The following is a 17,791-nucleotide window of genomic DNA, read 5'->3' as shown; positions in this document are numbered from 1 at the left end:
TGCACACAGACATAGTTTGTTTGTTGAGCATGTTATAGAAAGGCTATTCTCCAACTAGTAGTTGGTGTTTAGGAAAAGAAAAAAAGGAATTCTTTTTCTGAGACCTTACATGAGTTTCAAATTTGATTAGTTTAAGATGAAACCATAAAAGAAATATTTGGGAATGTTTGTCTGGATGATAGGGTCTAAAGGTTCTAGAGGCAGAAGTAGAATTCTTAAGGAAATAGACTAAGGGAAGAAAAATCTCTTGCCTGCAGTTAAAATCACCACTGTGTCTCTTTCTGATGTCCCATTTCTTTTTGTTCCCACCCTTTAGAAACTCTACCTGCTGCTCCGAGGCTCCTGTTTAAACTGCCACATGCTGACTTGTCCTCGGGCTTCAATTCACCTGTTGCTCTGCCAGCTGAGGGTCTTGGAAGTCGGAGCCCTACAAGCGGTCTATGAGCTTGAGCAAATTCTGAGCAGGGTAGGTTGGTAATGTTTGGATGTTGTCCTTAATTGCCAACCCAGTAATCTCCAGAATGTTTGGCCCTCATGTCTTATGCTAACACTTGCTAACACTTCTTCCTGGGTCTGTGGGGAGCAGTGTAGAAGAGGCAGACTTAGTGCACAGCTGAACTGCTAGGCACATTGTTCCCTGTCCAAGGGTTCGCTGGCAAAATGGCTGACGATAAGCCAGGCTCAGAGACCTTACAGTCTGTAATATGGCCTGCCAGAGAGTAAGCTGGTGCTCAAAGTCAGCCAAAAGGACACAGCCCATGTGAGGATTCACAGGCCAAATCTGGGGCAATCAAAACGAAGTGATGGTAAGTAATTATAATCCATCGACTGCAGTAGGACTCTGCAGCACCATGTGTTCACAGGAGAGTACACGGAGAACAACTTGAAGGACTGCTAATTTAAGTAGCTGCTGCTGCTACCCTTTAGAATACATTCTGCCGTGAACCTACAGAATCTTAATTAACCACAAGGTTGAGGAAAAAAAAGAGTGTAACTTTCCGATAGGAGACTCGGACAGTCTCCCTTACGCGGGTAGTCAAAGTGAGCAACACCTGACGGAAAAACTTTAAACCATGCGGTGTGTTCTGAGCTGTGGTAAAAAGGGTGCATCGCTTTGGGGTTTTCCTACCACAGATTGCCTGAACCTTGCTCATGAGGAAACATCAGATATACCCAGGTTGAGTATTTGTGAAGCTGTTCTTTAACCTTCAAGAATGTAAAGGCCGTTGGTGAGAATGGAACTGTTCCATTTTCAGACTGACCTGCGGCCTGCTGCTCTAAGAAGTGTCTGAGATCTGTTCTCCCAAAGACTCAACATCTGTAAACTATTAGCTTTTGCTGTAAAAGACATAAGGAGAACTTTAAAGCTTGAATGGTGTCTGGAAGTTAGTGGTGATAGTTGATTACTGCTGACTTAATGTCTTGATTATTGTAGAGTATTATTAGAGAGTATCCCTCTTAAAGCCCTGGCTAGCCTGGGACTTCCTGTACCTAAGACAATGCTGGCCTCGAACTCACAGAGATCCTTTTTCCTCTGCCTCAAGTACTGGGATTAAAGGCCTGTGCCACCATGTCCAGTGATATATATTGCTAGATTTGGCTTCTTAATATTTTGCTTAGGATTTGGCATCTGTAATCTTGAGTCGAATTGACCTGTAAATTTCCTTTTTCATATTGCTCTAAGAGTTTGGGTACCTGTACTATGTCAGCCTTATAAAATGTGTTAAGGAGTCTCTCTATTTTTTTATTTTTTGCTATTTTGTTTTTATTTTATGTGTATGAGTGTTTTGCCTGCATGTATGTTTGTGCCCAACATGCATGCCTAGCATCTTGGAGGCCAGAGGAGAGCACCGAATCTTCTGCAGCTAAGAAGGGAGGGGCCACTGCGTGGATCCTGGGACCCGAGCTCAGGTCCTCTGGAAGGGCTGCCAGTGCTCCTAATTCCTGGGCTGTCTTTTCAGCCTCAAGAAGTTCTCTATCAAATGCCCAGAAGGTGTGAGTTTGTAGAGGATGAGAGATCTTGGAGGCAGTAGGGTGATGCCTGCCTGTCATGTTGGATAGCCAGGGAGCTTCCAGGACATGCTTTGGTAGAGCTCAGGGCTGAGGTTTCTCCTAGGCACTCAGCCCTCTGAACAGAGATTCAGTCTAACAAGTCTGGGCTGGTTTTTGCCAGTAGCAGAAATTTTCATTCTATTTGCTTCCAAGAGAACAAAACTGGGCAGTTAACTCATGGTCAAATTTACCTATGAGAAAGAAGCAAGAGAAAGAAAATGTTCCTAAGCCTTTAATTTAAAAAGTTATGTTTTTGTAGGAATTTGTCTTATCTCAATTTAATCTTATTTTCGTAAAAATGCTCATGACTCCTATCTTTATTTTCTTTTTTCGTCATAAAAGGTGCAAATAGAAATGTAGTCCGTCTACATTTGGCAGCCTTTGATGTCTCCTCTTCCCTAGTCATTGTAAACCTGCTTGTAATTGCTAGCGAGTATGCTAGGGTCTTGCCGCCTCCCTTCAGAGAGGAGTCTCGCCGCTTCTGCCACGTGCTTCAGTGGAGCTGCCAGGCTGAAGCCATCATGATCCAAGTTTAAAGCCCTGGCCTGCATGCCATATTGTACAAGTGTTGTTGCCCTTTGGGTCCTCACCTTGTTAGGCCTATATGTTGGAGTTGGGGAGTGGTGATGTCCCATTTGAACTCATTCTAGGTCTTTATTTCTGTTCCTGCATCATTTGGGGGCGTCAGAATGAAAAGCATTGAAAGTGATGAATTAGAAAATGGATTTGAAGCCAGGGCTGTCACTACTGGGGCTTCTCAGAGGCATCATTTCCAGTGCCTTCCACAGAAACGCATGAGGATGTGTGACTGCTGCATCCAGATGCATAAAAGTGCTCAGTGAGCCCAGCTCACATGGACCTCGCTGGACCCTATCTTTACATTAGTTTGGCATGCTTCTTCACTGTCCTGTCAGCTTGTGGGAGAATTGGTGTCAGAAACAGTGTTGTTCCATCTTGGGTCTTTGCCATGTTTGATTTGACCCGAATTGTCCGGTCTACCATAGGACTTGTTATGTTTGGGAGTAAACCTAGGGCCTTGTGTGTGCTGGGCAAGTGAGAGGTCCGCTTCGCCACTAACCGTGCCCCTACCCCCACCTCACTGTTCTGAAAATGGAGCACAGTGGCTATGGTTTCCACTCCTCCTCTAGGTTGATCTCCATCCTGAAGAGGCCAGCCAACCATGACGGTCATCAGGCGTTATCGTAGTAATGCAGTAGTTTACCTCTTTTTTAGTTTCTAGAAGAAACTTCAGATCCTTCTGCCGTCGAGATTCAAGAAGAGTTAGAGGAATACACAAGCAAAATTCTTCAGAACAACCTCTTGGGGTCCCAGGGTGCTCATGTGAGTTAACCATCATCTTATCTCCCTTTTTGTGACAGTCTGCTTTTAGCGTGATGACCACAGTTCCTCAGTGCCGTCCTCTGCATATTTTTCTGGCTTCCCAGGGTGGACCTAGTTTTCAGTCCTGGTTCTGCCCCTTACGAGCCCCAGGACTTTGCAAATTTTTAAAATTGCATGAGTGTTCATTTCCTCATCTTTATGGCTGTCAGCAGGGCTGTTAAGAGGGTTAGATGACTCTAATGTAAGTACGGCATCCAGCAAGCAGTAATGTTGAGAATGATGTCTGTCTCTACCCCCATTCACCCGTCTCCTACCCTTTACTTTCTCTAAACCCTTGCTGCCTCATCCGCCCTTGGGGCATCTGTGAAGGAATTCATTTGCTCAGTGAATGAATGGGTAGGTAATCAACTATAACACTGACCTTCAAGTTGAATTCAGTTTATGACTAGGTATCATACCATTTAATTCACCTAGCAGGTCCCCAGGGGGTTCCAAGAGCCCTTGGGTGGGACCTGTTTGAGGCCAAGAGAAGCAGCACTGTGTGAACCCTGAGAGCCACCTGGGGAAGCTTCAGGGAGGGAGCCGGCTATATCCAGAGGCTTGGCTTAAGGCTGAGTTAACCTTGGCCAGGCGGTGGTGCGCACCTTTAGTCCACACGCTTGGGAGGCACCAACAGACATCTGAGGCCAGCCTAGTGTACAGAGAGAATTGCAGGACAGCCAGGGCTACACAGAGAAACCCCGTCTCAAAAAAGCAAACCAACAATTAAGTTGCACATACTCCAAGCTCCTAATGGATTCATGATCTTTCTTAGTCATAAATTTCTGAGGAAATTTATGTTTAGTCCGATACTATGAATGAATCATTTTTATGAATGAGTCAAGATTTGTCTAGAAAGATGACATTATAGCCAAAGACATTAACCTATCCCTGCTTTTCCACATGGAAGCACATTTCTTTTAAGAGTTAGCCTGATAGGACCAAAAAGTGGCTCAGCAGATGGAGTACGTGCTGCCCTCACAGAAGCCCCAGGCCATGTTGGATGGCTCACAACCACCTACTTCATAGGGATCGGATGCCTCCATGGTCACAGACCCTCACCTGCACATACCTGTCTACACATAGACAAACATAACATTCACATAATTTTAAGACAAAAATTAAAAAAAGAAAGAATCTACATTAACTTCTTTTCTAGAAACTTCTTTATTTCTTAGTTGTATTCTTGAAAAGCCTAATCCTGGCACAAACGCTTAGGTGTGAGACAGTGAACTCCTTGATGTGTGCCCTGTGATGAACAGTGACTGCTCCTGGCAGAGGCTTTGGGGAGCTTGCAGTGTTTAGCTAGGTCCTCCCTGGGAGAGGGGGGGTTCTCCTCCACTCCAGCTCTGCTCTGCCTCCTGCTGTCTACCTGGCTTGTGCTCGGGCTGCTTCCGTTGCCTTTAGTGCACTCATGTGCTGTAGATGCCTTGGCTCATTCTACCTAGTTGTTCTGTTGTCAGCTGTAGATTCTTGTCCAAATGGTTCCTGATAGCAAGACTGAACAGTGTGTGTTTGTCTGCCGTAGCTGACTTCCCAAGTGCCCTACTATGATATGGAGCAGATAGGAATTTTTCATCGCCGTCAACACATCTTCAAAAATACTCTCAGAGGTTGTGTTGTGTCAGGGCCAAAATCCTGCTCTACAAAGTTCTATCAATTTCGGAGTCAATCTGGTACCTTTAGCAAGAGAGACCTAAGGGTGAAGATTATGGTACAGTACATGAGAGTGACAGGTTCTTCTGGGCATCTTAGTAAATAAACTGACAATGCAGAGGTGGCCTCAGTGACAAGTAAACCATAGTACAAGAACTGGCACTGGCCCACATGGAACACATGGAAACACTAGTGTTTCCGTGTCAAAGGCTCTGCCTCATCTCCATGTGTTACTCAGTTTCATCAAAGTCCGCATCATCTGTTCTAGGGATAGGAAGCAGCTGGCAGTTTCCAGATGATCTGCTACAGCCCAGCCAAAAACAACTTCTTGAGGAGCCTCAGTGCCTTGTCATTGATAATGTTTGGTCCCTTCTGTGGCCTCATAGATAGCTATATTAGAGACTATTCTGTGGGACAGTTCAGTTACCTTTTGTTGCTGTGATAAAACACCGTAATGAAGGGTGTCTGGCACTTAGTCCCAGCAGTGGAGCTGTAATGGCAGGAGGCCCCAGACTGAGGTCAGGCGGCAGTTGCTAATGTGAGCAGAGAGCCAACTGGAAGTGGGGCAGATCTGACCTCTGAAAGCCTGTTCCCACTGACACAGTTCCTCCAGCCAGACCACAGCCCCTAAAGCTTCCATAACCTCCCCAAACAGGGCCACCAGCCAGGGACCAGGGGTTGAAATACCTGAACTTACGGGAGACAGTTCTCGTTCAAACCACCACAGGAAGGTTTTCTCTAGATAGAAAGTGAAAGACCATTAAAGCACCCAGCCAGTCATCATTCCATTGTGCCCCAGAGCAGGTATGGCTGGGCATATCTGTACTCCCATTATTTGAGAGGCTAGAACAAGAAGATTACAAACGTGAGGCTAGTCAGGGCTACAAACTGAGACTGTAGCTGGAAATAAGTCACTCTAATACTCTCTGACGTTTTAAACAGGTGAAAAACGTGTGCGAAAGCAGAAGCAAGCTCATTGCTTACTTCTGGAAGACACATATGACTGCTAAGCGATGTCCGCACTGCAAGTGAGTGTTGTCCGTCAGTCTTTCCAGTCCCTGCTGACCTGGCTTTGGCAGTCACTCCGCACTCTTAGTAAAAGTGTCTCACTGAGGTTTGTTTCTCTCCACAAAATATCCCTGCGTGTAGAACCGGACGCTCGGTGGTTCGGAAAGAGCACAACAGCAAGCTGACCATCACGTATCCAGCCGTGGTGCACAAAAAATCTGCCCAGAAGGATGCAGAGCCACCAGGTAAGCGGGCTGGGTCTCTAAAGACGCTGTGGCCGTGTTTCTCCTGTGTGCCCTTCAGATTCACCCAGGCTTCTTAGGCTGGAGGAGAGCTTGGGGAAGACCCCCCCAGGTCCATCACCTGGGAAAGGGCCACCAGGCTATGCTATGAGACAGTGCCCTGCAGGGGCCTGCTGTCTCAAATCATTGTTTTTGTCTTGGGTGTTTTGAGGCTGGCATCAAAAACTCTAATCTGCTTCAGTCTCCTTTAGTGATAAGAGTATGTGGTTGTTTCTTTGGAAGATTTTGTTTACAGGATCTCTTGCAAACTGGTATTGAATTCTTGATCATTCTGAAATTCTGGGATTACAGGCATGTGTCACAACACCCAGCAATTGAAACATTTTTAATAGAGATTTTAGTTTTGCCTGGAAAATGTTTTGAGGTATTTCATTGAGTAAGCAAGCATGGATTTATTTTTGTAGTAAAATACAGGTGAATAATAGTTAGAATTGCAAGAACTCAGTAAGACAGGAGCACTTCCTTCAAGTTGCTCTTGACCACCTAAATCTGTGTAGGCAAAGGTGTGTTCTCAGCTCTGCTCTGTTCATGTATTGTTACAGAAAAACTACAGTGAACAGCTTTTCTTTTTTCCTTTTATGTTTTGTGTTGTTTAGTTCTGAAGTGAGAATTAAATAAGGCACGAGTACCAAGGCTAGTACGTGTTTCGCTGTCGTGTTCACGAGGTGCTCCGCTTCGTTTTTTATTGTGTACTCTATATACCAGGTCAGAAAACTGGAACCTGAGATGCACAGCTGGCTCTGTTGTGTGCCCTGAGAGGCTTGGAGAGGCTGCTTCTCAGCTGTTTACAACTCCTGTAGTGGAGCCCACCCAGAGCTGAGGGCACTACATCTCTGACTAATGTTACCCACAGCAGATAACACGATTGAACCTTGTCTAAGGCTTGAGAATATGGAACAGGCAGAAAAGTACATCTGCTTCCCCAGGTGCTGGGATTATAGGAATGCGTCACCAAGCCCTTCTGTATACTGGTTTTTAATAAATGTTTTATTGGAGAATAAACTTAGACTTACAATTCCTTTTGTCCAGTTGTAACGTTTTAGTTTGCCCAAACATTCATCAGAACTATTTTCTGTGGCACTATTAACTTACGAACTTCATTTGAAGCTTGCCAGTTTTTCTGGTCATGACTTTTCCATGTTCTAGGGCCCAGAGTGGGATCCCACACCATTTAGAAAGACTGCTAAGTGTTATTTTATAGAACAGTCTCAAGAGTGGATTTTTCTTCACATATCTGCAAGTGGCCATGGAAACATTTTCTCTTACCTTCCTTGACAATTGCTATAGTGACCCTCTAGGTTGTCCTAGAAAATGCTAATTTTACTGAAAACAGATCTTCAGAACTTTAAATAATAACTCCAATTGGGGAGCTGATGTCCAATGATAAAGTAGCCTTTCGGTTCCTTTGTCAAGCCCATTCATTTGAGATAACTTTTGCTGTAACTGCAAGAATAGGGTGCACCAGAAGCCTGGGTATTAGAAACCTGTAGGAAATAGTCTTTGTTTTGGCTCCAGGGTTGGGTTTTGGTGGTTTTTTTTGGTTTGGTTTTCTTATATTTAATAAGTCAATATTTGGTTGGGGGAGTTTGAGACAGGCGCCCTCTCTCTCTCTCTCTCTCTCCATAGTCCTGGCTGTCCTGGAACTCCCTATGTAGATCAAGCTGGCCTTGAACTCATAGAGGTCCTTCTACTTCTGCCTCCCAAGTGCTGGGTTAATGGTGTGCACCACCACACCTGACATAAACAACTCGTAAATATTATTCACCCACATTGGGCTGGCAAGATGGTTCAGCAGAAAAAGATGCCTCCTGCTAAGACTGACAACCTGAGTTCAGTCTCCAGGACCCACATGGGAGAAACCTGACTCCTGAAACTTGTCCTTTGACCTTTACCCACACACTATTACATCCATGCTCACTCCACAATAGGTAGGTAGATAGAGAGAGAGAGATGATAGATAATCAATGTACCACACTCTACAGTGAATGAATGAATAAATAATCAGTGGAACAGAAAAATTGACCAGAAGGACAGAACAGTGTTGTTTATGGATAATTTAGAATACTTGGAATGTATGTTCCAGCTGGTGGCTGTCATCTATGCGCTAAATGCTCTTGAGTGCTACAGACGCAATCACAGCATAGATCCTGCCCTGATAAATCAAGAAAAGAGAAAGTTGAGCACTGCTTCATTTCAGTTAAGGCATCCCAGGAAATGCTGACATTTTGAGCATATAGGGTACTTTAATTACCTTTGTTCCTCATCTGAATGTCAGAAATCAATCTCCTGAACACCCCTGGTAAGACTTTCTACTTAACCTGGGCCTAGCTAGTAATCAGGCTCTTAGAGGATCTTGCTTAGTCCATGAGGCCAACCTCACATAGGTGTGGTATTTCTTAAATCAGTCTACTGGAATCTGTAGAAATCTTCACACAGGGACTAGCAAGAGCGCTCAGTGGATGAAAGTATGTAGGGCCCAAACCTATGTTCTAGCCCCAGAACCCATAGTGGCAGGAGAGAACCCACTCCTGAATGTTGTCAGAAGATAGCTTCCGTATGTGTGACTCCATATGTGTGCTTAGTGGCACATTTGTTTTCACACTTACACAATTAAAAAGAAAAATCTTCCCACATGTATTAATACTTCTGCTTCTTGGACCCTCTCTGGTGAAGCATGCATAAAGATAATGTTACTTGTTTTCATACAGTACAGGGGATTAAACCCAGGGCCTCATTCATGCTACGAATGTGTTCTAGCAGAAATCTGTATCCCAGCCCAATAATGTTATTAGGAAACTTCTCCGTAGAGTATCAGGCAGCCATTAAAAGTGGAGAGTGGAGCTGGGCATGGCTGCATACCCTAAGACCAGCACTTGGGAGGTGGAGACAAGAGGACCAGGACTTCAAGGCTAGCCTGGGCTGCATTAGACTGTCTCAGTTCCAAACAGAAAGGTGGTCAGAGGAAAGCTTTGTAGCAGTTGTTCACGTGTTCCTCTGATAACACCGAATGAACCAGGTTCTGACGAAAGTAAATCCCTGCAGGATTTTTGTGGGTTTCTTTGTTTGTTTGTTTTTGTTTTTTTGAGGTAATATCTCACTGTGTAGCTACACACTGTCCTAAAACTCAGGCTTCTTCCGCCTCCTTCTCCTAAGTGTTGGGCTAATAGGCCTGCACTACCTTGCCTAGCAAAATCTCATTGTCATGCAAAGAACTTACATGAACCAAAGTACTGGAAGAGTATTTAAGAGTATGAAAATAGCTATGTTAATTGTGTGAGCTAGTGGGAGTGCTGTCTTTTACTCTGCCTCTCTGGTTTTATCTGACAGTGTATTGTTTTCATTACTCTAGAAACTAGAGTAGGTATGGAAATCTGGGTTAAAAAGACGCTGTCCTGTAGATTGATATTTATGGTCTATTTTCAAGCTTTTTAGAATGGGGACAAAAATGGATATTTCTTGTTACAGAACAAGCACCAGCAGCTCCAGGGATTGACGAGGCTCAGATGGGGAAACGGGGGTACCTGACCCCACACAGCGCGCAAGAACATCTTTTGGCCATTTGGAAGAATGAAGGTGCTGGAGAAGTAGCCTCTCTGTGTGGAGTGGGCGCTCCTGGTTCATGTCCCCGCCCTCTTACTACCTCGACCAAGGTTCTAATTAGCGTAGCACTCAGCTGCAGTCCCTCCAGTCTCAGGCAGGTTGCGGAGCGCATTGACTTAGAGCGTAAGGAGCAGGACAGGTCACCCCAACACCAAGAGCTCGCTGTAACTTGTCCAGGTGCTTCTTCACTGATGCGTTTCTGGAATGTTCATGGTCACTCAAAAGCCCATTTAAAAAAAGAAAGATGTTCTGGATATGGTGGTGCACACCTTTAGTCCCAGCACTTGGGGGTCAGAGGCAGGTTCAACGAAAGCCAAAACTACATAGTGAGACCCTGTCTCAAGCTCCACTCCATCCCCCCCAAAAAAGATATTTATACATCCTATGGGAATTCCTTTTTTGAATCAAAGAGCAAACTTTTATATATTCAGTTCTCTGCAGAAACGGAAATTTTCCATTCTCTTTTGAATGCATAATGTAATCTATGCAGGATACTCAAATCCTCGCACCATCTTCTGAGAGGGTGTTCTGAGACATTGACTCTGGCCTCTGCATAATAAGTGCTCCCAGACGAGCACAGACTTAACGGGGTTATCAAGTGTGAAAAGTGCCAAGCTAGTGAGATGCTCTCTGCGGCAGGCTTTACTCATTTTATTTTTATTCATTTTCTCCGAGCACTTTTAGCTTTCCTTGGTCTTAGATCCAGTTTGCAGACAAGCCCTCTTGGCATACCCATAGAGATAATGTTCCATTTTTGTTTTTTAAAGGCTAAACTTCATTTTAACTTGATTATTTCTTAATTCCAATTAATTATGCCCAGAGTCCAAAGCAGCAAATGTTCAATTGTACATGGAAGATTACAAATTTAGGAGGGAAGGTGAATAAATTTCCTGTTTCTGCACAGCTCGTGTCCTTCCTGAAGCACTGTGGTCCCTGAGAGTCTATGCTATCTCACTTGCATGCAGGCTGTCACATCCCCAGCTGCTTTGGGTTTGTTTTTATTTTAAAAAAAGTTTTCTTACCCTACATAGGATCCGATATCCTGTTTTGTTTTTTTCTTCTTGGTAATATTTTTATGTCCTTATACATATGCTTAAATGGCCTTGTGGGTTATTTTCTTTCAAACACAGGCTTCTTCCTGAATTGCCTTTTTTCGGGATTGGATGATCCTGGCATGGAGTCCGGTTTCAACCCCAGCATGTTCTTTCTAGATTTCATAGTGGTGCCGCCCTCCAGGTACTGTCTTATAACTTAACTTGTCATAAAAAGGGTGGGCTGAGGGACTGAGCAGGGCCGTGTGACACCGAGGAATCGAGCTGCTGTCCACCCAAGGCTCAGGCAGTGGCGTGAGCATTCTGCATTGGTTGGTTGTCCTAGAATGGTTGGTGGTTTTCAGCAGGTTGAGCTGTGTTGCTCTCAGTAAGTAGGTTGAGAGGCTGAAGAACATTCGTGGAGCCTGTATGTCGCCCTGTAGGTATCGTCCAATCAATCGCCTGGGCGACCAGATGTTTACTAATGGCCAGACGGTGAACTTGCAAGCTGTCATGAAGGATGCAGTTTTGATCCGGAAACTTCTGGCATTGATGGCCCAAGAACAGAAGCTGCCCTGTGAGATGACAGAACTCACCATAGACAAGGTCAGGGCTGCCTCAGTGCTGATAGAACGTCTTTTAATGGCAGGTGTGGTAAGAGCTACACACTTGGTCCTAACCCTGTGTGAGCACAGATGCTGTGGCTGCTACAAGATGCTACCTGCAGTGGGCAGTACCCCTGGTTGGCAGTGTGACTTGTTGGGGCAAGCACAGGCCTGACTATAGATAGATCTAGGTGTGGTTTATTCTGTATCCAATGATCAGGCCAGTGATTTTAGTCAAGTCTCTTTGATTTCTTGGATTCATCTCCACTAAAAAGTGTAATTTATGTGAGGGTTCCTACCCAGGCTGTGCACCATCACCAGCCAGGAAGGCTCTGAGGAATCATCTTCCCTCAGGCTCTAGGAATGTGTTTTAGGCTCCTTAAGTTCTTCAGCAATAGAGCTAGGAAGACAATGTAGAATGCAATATTCTAGAATGAGACCATCCCCGTTGGCATTTCCTTAGCCCTTTCACTGCCAACTCTCTAGTGAACATAAAGCTGCCAAGGTCACTCCCACCCTTGAAATGTGGGCTCCAGCCTTGGAGAGACAGGCCTCTGAGATTCCATGCCAGATGCTCAGGCAGTCCTGCTATCAGCCAGGAATGTCACAAGGTCTCACCACTGTCCCCTGGGCACTTATCTTTGGATGACTCCTTGAAACTTTCTTCGGTCTGCTGGAGTTTACTGATGGGTCAGTATAAGTGTGCTTTTAACAGATCATCAGCATAAGAGAGAGTTGCCCTCTGCAGGCCCTGGTCCAGTATGGAAGACAGAAGACTATAGGATAACCAAATCCGATGGCTAAGACTGAGAATTTTATTTTAGTGTCCCTTAAGAGTAGAGTCAAGCTTTAGTCAATAATAACAGAGCTTGATCTTTGTAGAAAAAAAAAAAAAAAAAAACTAGTACCATCTTGATCCCTAGGCCAATTTCCCTTTGATTAATTAGACATATTCTTGTTTTTTCCCTATTTGTGTTCATCATTGTATTCAGTGATCTCCCAGGAACTATCCCTAGGGACTAGGATATACCAAAAGCCAGTGGACAAGGTCTTGTCCATTTCAACAGTCATCATGTGGCCTTGAACCAGCAATGCTATAGTAGTGAGTTTGACTAGACAGCCCTCTGCTATCATGCAAGTGCTGAAAAGGACCATGATGTTGCCTGCAGAACTGCATGTATCCTCCTAGATGATTCCTTTATTCCTTGGTTGTGGGGACAAATCCAAGTTATTACTATGACATTGTCATCTACTGGATCCTCACCTGCCTTCAACCTTCACACACTGATAGTTTTTTTTCCTTATGTGAACTATACTGGAGGACTTGAAATTCCGTCCCTTAGGACAGATGCAGCCAGATGTGGCCAGCAGGTGGTGCTCTAAGGCACTCTAGTAGTTTTCTTCCTAGGTAGAGAAAAGCAGAGGAAAAGACAGGACTAGGGATAGAAATATTTTTAAATGATTGAATATTTAAGCCTCTTGAGGCTCAGCCAATAACTTAATCTAACCCACTTGGGGGCTCACATCATATAACAGTATTGTATAACAGTATTATATGGCACTTTTCTTTTTAAGAAAGTAAAGTTCTAATGTTACTGTTACTATTTGTTTGTTATTATTTGGAGACAGGGTCTCGTGTAGCCCATGCTGGCCTTTAAGTCACTGTGTAGCCAAGGCTGCCCTTAAACTTCTGATCGCCTGCTGCTACCTTCCAGGTGCTGGGATTACAGTGTGCACCGTCACACCCAGTTAACGTGGTGCTGGGGATGGAGCCCTTGGCTTCCTGCCAGTTAGGCAAGCACTCCACCTGCATTTTTATAAATTCACTGATCGTGGTTTCCTAAACCATGTAACGAAACTCTGTTGTCTGGTGGGAGCCTCAGATGTAGAGTGCCCGCAGGAAAGGCTGCTAAGGTTCTTAGTCTGAGAGGACCGGGCATTCAGAAGCTTGAAAAACAACATTTTTTGTTGTTTTGTTTTTATCTTAGTTTAATTTTTATTTTTGAAACAGGATCTTGCTTGTAGTCTAAGCAAGTCTCAAACGCAGGACCCCTGCCTCAGCTTCTCAGGTGCCTGATGGTTATAGTATGTACTGCAGTGCTGCTGCGCTTATGAACTGAGAGTTCATTTTACTACTGAAGGCGACAAGCTGAGACATATATAGTGGGCCTGATGTGTGCTGATACACATTCAGAAGTCCAGTTCATCCTCTTTCAGCTTCAGAAGCCGGCCCCAGAGCTCATTTCTTTACCAGAGCTGGGTTGAGTAAAATAACAAGTTTTTCTTCAATCTTTCCTATTTTCTTGGCTTTATCTTCCCAGGAAAGTGACTCTTCAGTTGCTATCGACCGATCCTTTTTAAGTATGCTTCCAGGCCAGTCTCTCACAGACAAACTTTACAACATTTGGATTCACCTTCAGAGCCACGTCAATATTGTGTTTGACAGTGAGATGGACAAGCTGATGTTGGAAAAGTACCCTGGCATAAGACAGGTGAGCAGAGAACTGGATCCCCGTCACAGGTGGGTGAGGGCCAGCAGGAAACGACTAACAGCGTGTCTGTACCCGCCTCCTATCTGCATGCTTGGAAAGGAATGAATGCACGTTATACACACTGGGTCAGAAGCAAGAAGACAATACAAAATTGAATTATTCACAGTTCTGTCACCTTTTTGCTCTCTATAGATCCTAGAGAAGAAGGAAGGCCTGTTCCGGAAGCACATGATGGGAAAGCGAGTTGACTACGCAGCCCGTTCAGTCATCTGCCCAGACATGTACATCAACACCAATGAGATTGGAATTCCCATGGTGCGTGCTTGGGGAGAGGCTTCATGTTACTACCGGTGGCTGTGAGATAGGTGTGCCACAGAGGCCTCAGGACAGAGTGTGATGGTCGATCAACGTGTCTCCAGCGGGGATAGCTTCCACTGCTTTCCATGTGGAGGAAGAGCCTGTCGGGGAGGAACTTGGGGTTCATAATGGTATTGCCATCTTATTAGAAGACACTTGTCCTGAAACATGAGGGAACTCCAGCACGTCATTCCACACCCTGACTCTGTTGTCTTATTCTTGCCAATCTTAACCCAGTCTTTAAACCTTCCTTGTTTAAATGAGTCCATGCTGGGAGAAGAGGGCAAGGGACGTCAGTCCCACTTGGTCATCTGGCAGTGGAAAGTGGGAGAGCCCTCAGAAGGGCAGTGTGCGGGCATTGTCTGTCCCTGCCAGCTCTGGGGGTGAGTGGCTCTCCCGGTCACCCATTAGCATTCCCTTGGCGAGCCAGCTTCCCTTCTCACTTCCCGACCCGTTAAAGCCGTGGTGCTCATTAGCAGCACCTCTCCAGCTGACTTCCTCCTTAATGGGCCTTGAGGTCAATAATGAGAAGATGGTTTAATTCCCTCTGTGCACAGCTTCATTTCCTTACACGCCACCCTGTCCCTCTTGGGGGAGCTGGTAATGAGCAAAGCTAAAGTGTTCTCATTCTTGGGCACAGTTTGGCTTCCTGGGCAGGAGCCTGTTGTGTCAAGAACAGGCGAAGAAGGCTCTACTGTGTTTGCTGCCTCCCAGGAACCATAGGCCCTTGCATGTAAAAGCTGAACTGTACACCAAGGAAAGGTATTACGAAAGCCAGTCATACGATTCTTAAGTTTGAATCCCTGAGAGGAAAGGCTCAGGACATGTTAATTTTCTTCTCTAGGCAGAATGTAGAGGCCATCCTGGCTTTGACCTCTGCCTAGAGTGCCCCAACTTTGGGCGAGACCTTTAGTGAGGCCTTGCCTGGTATCTCCATAAAATACCAACCTTCTCTTTTTTGGTAAGTTTATTTGCTAATGCTTGTATGAGAGGCTCCTATGCTGTCCACCCTACTGACCTTTACCTTCCCACAATTCCCAGAGCCACGCAGACCTGAGGTTATTACAGAGTGACTAGGAAGGACAGAGTGGCTAAAACTGCTGCTCCCCTCTTCTCCCCCACAGTGCACCAGAGCTGTTATTTAGGAACACGGAGGTGAGATAAAATGAGAATGAGCTAAAGCCTGGCAGGGAGCCACACAGCAGAGCACTACCTGCGAAAGCTGTGGCCAAGTGATGACCAGACAGTAAACAAGTCCTTTAGCTCAGAGTAAAAGGTGGAAACCTCGCAGGCCCACACACTGCTCCTACACAGAGACCTGGGCCATCAACTTCCTGGGTTCTGCAGTCCTTGGTGCATTCGTATGTGTGTTGAAGTATCAAAAAAGTAAACATCAGTGATTCAGAAACTCACGTAACTGTAGAGAACTTGTTTTAGGGCAGGTTTCGGGTCTGGTGTTGACAGAACACTTCATATTCTCAGGTCTTGGCGTTTTAAATCCATTTCCTCTACAGTGCCACTCTGAGGCCATGGCTGGGCCCGGTAGAAGGACCCCGAGCAGTTAGTGATAGCTGCTAAGATGGGGAGGGTGTGGCGGCTCTCTGAAGTGCCCATACTGCTGCTTTGCAACACCGACTTTATTGGTAGACGGGAAAGGGTGAAGTTTCAGCGTGTTTTTCAGCAAGCGAATGCATAGATTGCCAGTCTGTTCCCTTAGGAGAGCAAGCACAGTAAAGAGGTTTAACAAAGGAGACACGTTGCTCTGCCTGCAGAAGGGCCTTGGCTAAGCAGACGGCTCAACACAGTTTGGGAAGAAGTCAGGCAGGTTATTTTGTTAGCGTTTGTATTCCTGGAACCTTTGTCTGCCCCTTCTGAATTCCAACATGCTATCCTTTTTTCTAGGTATTTGCCACAAAACTGACCTACCCTCAGCCAGTTACCCCCTGGAATGTGCAGGAACTGAGACAGGCAGTCATCAATGGGCCCAACGTGCACCCAGGAGCCTCCATGGTCATCAATGAGGATGGCAGTCGCACAGCCCTGAGCGCAGTAGACGTCACACAGCGGGAAGCTGTGGCCAAACAGCTCCTGACGCCGGCCACAGGAGCACCTAAGTCCCAGGGGACAAAAATTGTGAGGAAAACAAGGGTTTGGTCGGGACTGTCTCGTTCCTGTCTTGTTCCTGCAGGCTGCCTCTGAACAGGGCTGCTCCAGGGGTGGTTCTCACATCCGTGCGGCCTCACAGGAGCAAGAGGGAGAGATAATCGGATGGACCCTCACCCCTCACACTGAGTTAGCATCTCTGGGACTGGCTAACTGTAGCAATGGGTGCAAGCCCATCAACGTTCCCGCCTGTCTAGAAGGAACTCTGGGGGGACAGACACACGCTTGGCTTGACATGGCAGCCATTGGTTCCCACTGGTGCTCACAGCAGTACTGTAGGCCAGTCCTCTTGCTTTCCATATTTTCAAAGCTCTCCTCAGCTACAACAGTTAAATTCTGCTCTGTGCCGTTTTGCTTTGGTGACTGGGGCACCATTCAAACCAACAGATAGCTCAAGGCACCAATTTCGTTCTTTGTTAGATTGGTGTATTGTCAGGTTTTTTGCTGGGAGATCTGTGAGGGGTTCAAGAAGCAGCAAGGTGTGTTTTGCCTAACTTCAGTGGATCCGGGCAAATCTTTCTATTCACACAAACAGTTGTAACAAGGAGAAAAGTTTCACCAGGAGTATGCAGCGAGGGGTCAGTAGTGCTGAAGTCCTGCTGTGTGCTCAGGCTTGGCAAAGACACGGTCCTGACGGGTTGCCGTGGGTGAATATAGGCTGTGAGCCGGGAAGTGAGCCCTCAGAGGCTGCAGAAGAATCAAGGATAAGTACAGGCATGCTGCAGAGGACACACCAGAGATACTTTGTCATAGAGATCTTAAGAAGAGATATGTGACGCTGTAGTTTCCATTCGGAGAGAAGAGGTGTCGAGGAAAGATTGTTTTTAGCCCTTCTAAATTTGAGATGGCTGGAGAATAAGGCCACCTCCTGTACAAAGTAGACTTGTGAGGTGCAGGCGGGGAGACTTAGAACTAGGAAAAAGCTGTTGGAATTTTAGACTCAGAGTGATGCAGGGGTGCTCTGGGAGTAGGAAATGTGGGAGCAGTGGGGAATTAGGGAGCAGTGGCGGTCGCCTGCTGAGTTTGTGTCTGTACTTGTTTCTTGTATGTGGGTATGGCATGCTTTAGGGTGGAGCAGAAGTCATTTGTGGACATTGAGTGAGGCAGTGTTCAGAGCCTTCATGCTGCTGAAATAGGCAGTAAGT

The 17,791-nt window shown here is 45.7% G+C and overlaps 1 protein-coding gene across 1 annotated transcript in view; it reads left to right on the top strand.

Annotated features, from left to right (window-relative positions):
- The window catches only part of Polr1a (RNA polymerase I subunit A), a 64,201-nt gene that overhangs the window by 4,966 nt on the left and 41,444 nt on the right, over window positions 1-17,791 (top strand). Inside the window, exons 3-12 of the mRNA XM_060383541.1 lie at window positions 317-466; window positions 3,286-3,393; window positions 6,031-6,116; window positions 6,238-6,341; window positions 9,864-9,971; window positions 11,129-11,234; window positions 11,473-11,635; window positions 13,956-14,126; window positions 14,319-14,441; window positions 16,386-16,616. Coding sequence (XP_060239524.1) covers window positions 317-466; window positions 3,286-3,393; window positions 6,031-6,116; window positions 6,238-6,341; window positions 9,864-9,971; window positions 11,129-11,234; window positions 11,473-11,635; window positions 13,956-14,126; window positions 14,319-14,441; window positions 16,386-16,616 — 1,350 coding nt within the window. The remainder of the gene's footprint in view (window positions 1-316; window positions 467-3,285; window positions 3,394-6,030; window positions 6,117-6,237; window positions 6,342-9,863; window positions 9,972-11,128; window positions 11,235-11,472; window positions 11,636-13,955; window positions 14,127-14,318; window positions 14,442-16,385; window positions 16,617-17,791) is intronic.

This window comes from Meriones unguiculatus, chromosome 5 (genome assembly GCF_030254825.1).
Source record: "Meriones unguiculatus strain TT.TT164.6M chromosome 5, Bangor_MerUng_6.1, whole genome shotgun sequence".
Classification (NCBI taxonomy): domain Eukaryota; kingdom Metazoa; phylum Chordata; class Mammalia; order Rodentia; family Muridae; genus Meriones; species Meriones unguiculatus.
Note: the sequence above shows the minus strand (reverse complement) of the source record. Positions and strands in the feature narration are given on the sequence as shown.